The sequence below is a fragment of the Channa argus genome, chromosome 17 (assembly GCF_033026475.1).
Source record: "Channa argus isolate prfri chromosome 17, Channa argus male v1.0, whole genome shotgun sequence".
Taxonomy (NCBI): Eukaryota; Metazoa; Chordata; class Actinopteri; order Anabantiformes; family Channidae; genus Channa; species Channa argus.
Window position 1 is genome coordinate 11,308,556 of NC_090213.1, and position 5,561 is coordinate 11,314,116.

The 5,561-nt window shown below is 35.6% G+C and overlaps 1 protein-coding gene across 2 annotated transcripts; it reads left to right on the forward strand.

Annotated features, from left to right (window-relative positions):
* The first annotated feature begins 660 nt into the window (after positions 1-660).
* LOC137102980 (adenosine 5'-monophosphoramidase HINT3-like) lies at positions 661-3,871 on the forward strand. 2 transcript variants are annotated; one of them, XM_067482934.1, is made up of 5 exons: positions 661-1,053; positions 2,529-2,664; positions 2,893-2,962; positions 3,081-3,207; positions 3,377-3,871. In XM_067482934.1, exons 1-5 carry the CDS (start codon positions 949-951, stop codon positions 3,428-3,430), a joined length of 492 nt encoding a protein of 163 aa, XP_067339035.1. In that variant the 5' UTR covers positions 661-948; the 3' UTR covers positions 3,431-3,871. The 2 variants fall into 2 exon arrangements, with proteins under 2 accessions (XP_067339035.1, XP_067339036.1); XM_067482935.1 differs by having other exon boundaries at positions 665-1,053; positions 2,529-2,646; positions 3,377-3,869.
* The last annotated feature ends 1,690 nt before the right edge of the window (positions 3,872-5,561 follow it).

Here is a 5,561-nt window from a genome sequence, read left to right on the forward strand (position 1 = left end):
TTTCATTTTAAGTGTCATGTTTGACTGTATGTTAGAAATATGGCCAAGTCAAAAGAATTGTCTAAAAACTTGAAAGCTAAAGCTAAACTCTAAAAACTTCTCACATACAAAGAAGTGAATATAAAAAGATAGTGAGGGCACTGATGCGCAATATGCTGATAGGAGTTGAAAGAATCTTCTATGTGATCGAGACATTTTAAGCCGGTTGAGATGCGAAATGAATCGGTCACGTGATTCAGGCAAAGCGTGTCCTAGTCATTAGTCATGTGGCACTTCGGGAAAAGAAGAACCCCAAAGCAGGGTGTCCTTTGGACATGTCCCTTTTGCTTAAGGCAAGCCATGTACTCTACCATGTATACACAAAGGCTGCAGACAGTGAGCTGCATTCAGCTGGAAAGAGATCGCTAACTACTTAACAGGGCAATACTCAAAAAACAAAGTCCGTCAAAGGTCCAACAGAAATTTTATTTTGTGTTTCGTATAAGTCTAAATAAGTCACTTTCCCCGATGGATTCCTAACATTCAAACTGTTGTGGGTCAAAAATAAGGTTACTTGAGTGTATGTAAACAGTGTTTCAGTAACCCGGTTCCTTAAGTGCGTGTAAAAGCAGTCTTAGTAATTAGTGTCGAGCCCTTGTCGACACAGTACCGATCTTTTAAAGCGGAAGTGTCGCTGAGCCAAGTTTCGGTCCGTACTTCAACTCCCCAAAAGCAGTGACTGTCTCAAATGATTCGAAGCAGTGGGTCAAAATGGTTCGGTGCTTCACAAAGTTTCGATTTGACCATCACTAGGTGTCAGACGTAACATCCCTACAAACAGTTGTCTGTGGTTTATGTTTCTGAAATCAGCGGCTGGTGCTTCCTGCGAGTCACTTCGTGGGGGCCAGGTCTGTCATCCATTCCTCTCCTCTCTCTTCGCGTTTTGTCCCAGTTGACAACATCGGACATATGTCGAGAAACCATCCGGATTCAAATGAAGACGACAAGGTTGAAACGTGTATTTTCTGCCTCATTGCGAGCGAGCGAGACAAAGAAGCCGAAATCATGAAAAAGGTAAGATTAACTAAAGTCCTATGGCCTATAGGCAGCCTGGCCTATTGCACAAAGAACGTTTATTGAAAACTCGAATTTTGTCAATCTGAATTAAAGGAAAGTTTAGATTTCAGTTCAAAGTACAGATCAAACACATTGAAATAGTGTATTGATTTATAATAGAAGTAATTAACACAGGAAGTCTGAAAGTGGCGTGTGTGCGTACAGGTGACAAAGGGAAATGTCAGGTGACTTCCCTGTCACCTGACTCCCAGCAACTGTTAATTAATGTTGAACTATTTGGAGCTAAAAATGGTTAACGCATAGTGAACACTTTATAAATATGAGTATACATCACATTAAACTTTATGGTAAAAGTTTTTTTGAGTTTAAAACATAACAACATATAACAATTCCCATTTGACACGTGTGTCAGTCTTGCCATTGCAGTAAAAAAACGTAGGTCCTCCTGCTGTACATTACTGTCATAATCCCAATTTTAAAAAAATGTGTAAAACCTACACACACACACTGATCTCTGAATCATTTGTCTTGCAGCAACATTGGTGGAACATTCCTTTCAACATATGGCGGATATAGTGTGGCTGAAAAGACCTTCAGGATTTTAACAGTTCTAAATGTAATTTAAAATGGATTTCTATATATTTAGATTGCAAAAGGACAAGTCTTGAGTTTTCATTTAACTTCATATCAGTGTTAAGGTTGACTACAGGTTGAAATACATTAATAAAAGCAAATTTTTAAATTTAAATATACTCAAAAACTCAGCTGCAAGATTAAAGTTTTAACAACTTTATTAATCTAAAAAAACACCCCCCCCCCAGAAAACACCAAAAAGAACCACACAAAACAAAAGCAAAAAAGTATACATTATTAGTATCATTCTTTAAATAATAATAATAATAATAATAATAATAATTATTATTATTATTATTATTATTATTATTATTATTATTATTATTATTATTATCACTACTTTTTTGTTTTTCTGATCATGAGTCTGCAGCCTGTCTGTTTGATTACATCTTATGCTCTCACCAGCGCTTTGTCTCCATCGGGTTACAGTTGTTTAAATCCTGTTAACAAATTTAAAACGTACAGTAGGATTCCATCTTACAAGGAAATTCCCCTCTTACATAGGCCAAATAAATTGGTGAATTACATTCAACATTTTTTAAAAGGAAATAACAGGTTCATTAAGATGTTTTCCAACCTCTGATTTGGTTTATGTGGTAAGCAGGTGCATATATACAAAATAAACGATCATATGGTTGCTTTTCAAATAAAAAAACAAAAATTAAGTTACAAATTAATTAAGGATATGTTATGGATTAACAACCCTTAGTCCACACGGATGGATTAAATTGTGACAGTATTTCAGCAGCACTGTTAAAGACAGTTTGAGTTTAAACAATTGTGCGTTCATTGTCTGCTGGCTTACGTGTGTGTTTTGAATATTGTCCACATTCCTACAGGATAAGGAGCTGGTGTGTTTCAAAGACATTAACCCTGCTGCTCCTCACCACTACTTGGTTGTACCTAGACAGCACATGCACAGCTGCAGCTCACTAAACAGTGGACACATCAGCCTTGGTCAGTTAAAATGGATCAGTACGTTTCATTATTTGTATAGGTATTGTGGGTACCTCTGTTTCTACTGAGCTACTGCTGTTTCTTCAGATAGCCCTACTTCTAATAATACAACTGCTGCTGTTGATAGAGGTTTTGCCTTTACTCTTGCTATTGATCTTATTGCTACATTAATTACTAATAAAAGTAACAAATTACTAAAAGTAGAATTTGCACAGTTTACAAAGCTGTAAAAATTCTATCCAACAGTGAAAAGGATGGCAGAAATGGGGAAGACTGTACTACGTGATCAAGGGGTCACTAATATGAAGGACATAAGGTAGATAGAGAAAGGGTGTCTGTGTGTGTGTGTTGTGTGTCTTTACTAAGGCATCTGCAGGATTGCTTATACTGTATGTTCTTGTGCTGATTGTAATCATTGATGTTTTTCTCCACAGGCTCGGGTTCCACCAACCTCCCTACATTTCAGTAAATCACCTCCACCTCCATGTGCTTGCCCCCACAAACAAAATCTCAGAGTACTTGATGTATAAGTTCATGCCAAAGACTGTTGCGTTTATTACAGTGAGTGTTGAGGACTTGAATTGATCTTAGCCACTTTCCTGGTTTTATTAATATAAGCTGCATTTGAGCAGGTCCGTCAGAAATACGGGGGGGATTTAATTATGCTACATTTACATCATCTTAGATGTATTTTTTCAGTGTGATTAAATTATTGTATTTCTCTTTGCAGGAAGAATCTCTAACAATGCATCTAAAGAATAAAGCTCCACCAGTGAAATATTAATATAGAGATCGTAGGTCGTCGTTTTGAGTCTGTTACAGAAGACCAAAAAATTACACAAGACTGCTGTTTATGAAGTTGATACTACAAGAATGACAGCCATAACCTGACAACACACAAGGAAGTTACATGATCCTGTAAGATTTTAAAAGTCATTAAAATAGCTTGTGTGTAACTACACAAATATTGTTGTTTTTTAAAGTATATGCAAATTAACACAGTGGGTGTGGTGTGTCTTTAAGTACAAATGGTATGCACTTTATACAGTTGTATGTACTATATGTCCTATGGGTTGCTTTTTATGTGAAATGAATTACAGTAAACTTGAATAAATTATATTTTTGTCAGTGATAAAAGAAAACCCTGATATATTATCTTTTTTTTACACTTTGTCAAGCACTTTGTTTTATCTGTGAAAGGTGCAATATAAATAAATTTTACTTACTAAATTAAATGATTTTGACTTTTGCATTGAATTTTTTTTTTCCCTTTATTTATGATTAAATCAATGTGAGGGGGTGTTAAAGTAAAAGGTCTAAGAGCGGAGTCAAACCAGAAACAAACGTACTTTCCAAACTGGTGTATTACCTGCTGTCATGTTTGTCGTGTATCAGTTTGTGATAAACACTATGCACCATAAACAGTTAAATAATAACACACTCTAAGACAGAGAGCCTCAGGAGGAGGTAATAATCATTTTAAGACCACTACCATATCAGTTTATGTGGTAATATTTTGCCTAAAATTATATTTACAAGATAATTGTGTGTCGTAAAAGTGTGTGGCCATTATGTCCAATGGTACTGGAGGCCACAGCTATCCCATCTAAGGTAACAATATGGTTGGACAGCATATGTCTGAGATTTAAGAAATTGTGGGATATACAGGCCTTTATTTCTTGTAGACATGCTTGAAGCTTGATTACCGGATTTTTTCATCTGGTTCCGTAGATGGATATAGCTGGGTATCATCAGCATAGCAAGACGTGACTGAGGTTATATGAAATCAAACAGACATGCTAATCACTTTTGACAAAGACCTCCAAGTTCATAAAATGATGGGACAAGGTGTCTTTGCAAAGTTGACACAAACCAAAAAGATACAGATACTGTCTGAGGAGAGTAAACCCAGTATGGCCTACACAGATTGTTATCTTCAGGTTAGTGGACTAAATGGGTATATTAAAATGTGACACGCTGTATTATCAATATCTGTTTACTTGGAACTTACTTTAGATGGCTTGAAAACATCAGATTAAGAAAATATTCCTGCCAAAATTCTATTCTGAAATTGTTTTTGCTACGTTAATCTACAGCAGGACAATAATAGGAAAGTAATTCCTTTGATCAAAAACAAACAATAGTTTGCAAGGAGCACCATAGCAACATTTTTATGCTTTTATTTCCTTGAGCATAAAGAACACTGCAAAGCAAACTGCAGTAGTTGCTTATATCTCTTTCTTCCATTGTCATTCATTCTAATTTTCCCTTTCTGTGCTCCATCTAAATTTCACATCAATAGTCACGTGATGCAAACAAACTATTCTTGTAGATGTCACATGAGTGATAAAATGGATTTATAAGTTATAATATAATTAAATTATTATAAATATATAATAAAATCTAATGTTTTGGCAGTGCATTCTGTGTCACTTCAGCTCCTGGGCCACTTGGTGTCGCTAGAGATTCAGACAGTAGTCGATGTGTTTTTTTGTAGAGCAGCAGAATATGGGAGTCCCATAAACATAAAAAGCAAAACATATGTATTCTGAATTCATGCCACATTTGTGCTGTAAGCTATGAGAACTATTGAAAATAGCTGTCAAATATGGGGTAAAAACTACAATAGCTGTTTTTGATTTGTAATGGATTAAACGAAATATAAAAAAAAAGTATAAAAAATGCAATCCTTTTTAATTGAGGAGTTTTAAATACGTTCATTGTTTAAATAATAATTAGACATTTTAGTGCTTCAGTGCTAAACACTTCGAGAAAGTCCTTTACAATTAAACACTGCAGGCTGCTGGTTAATGAACATAAATGAAGCTAAAAATACCGGAGCTTGCTAAACGGGTATCCAGGCACGCGGAATAGGTGGTGACGTTAATATGTCACTCACACTGCTCGGGTGTAGC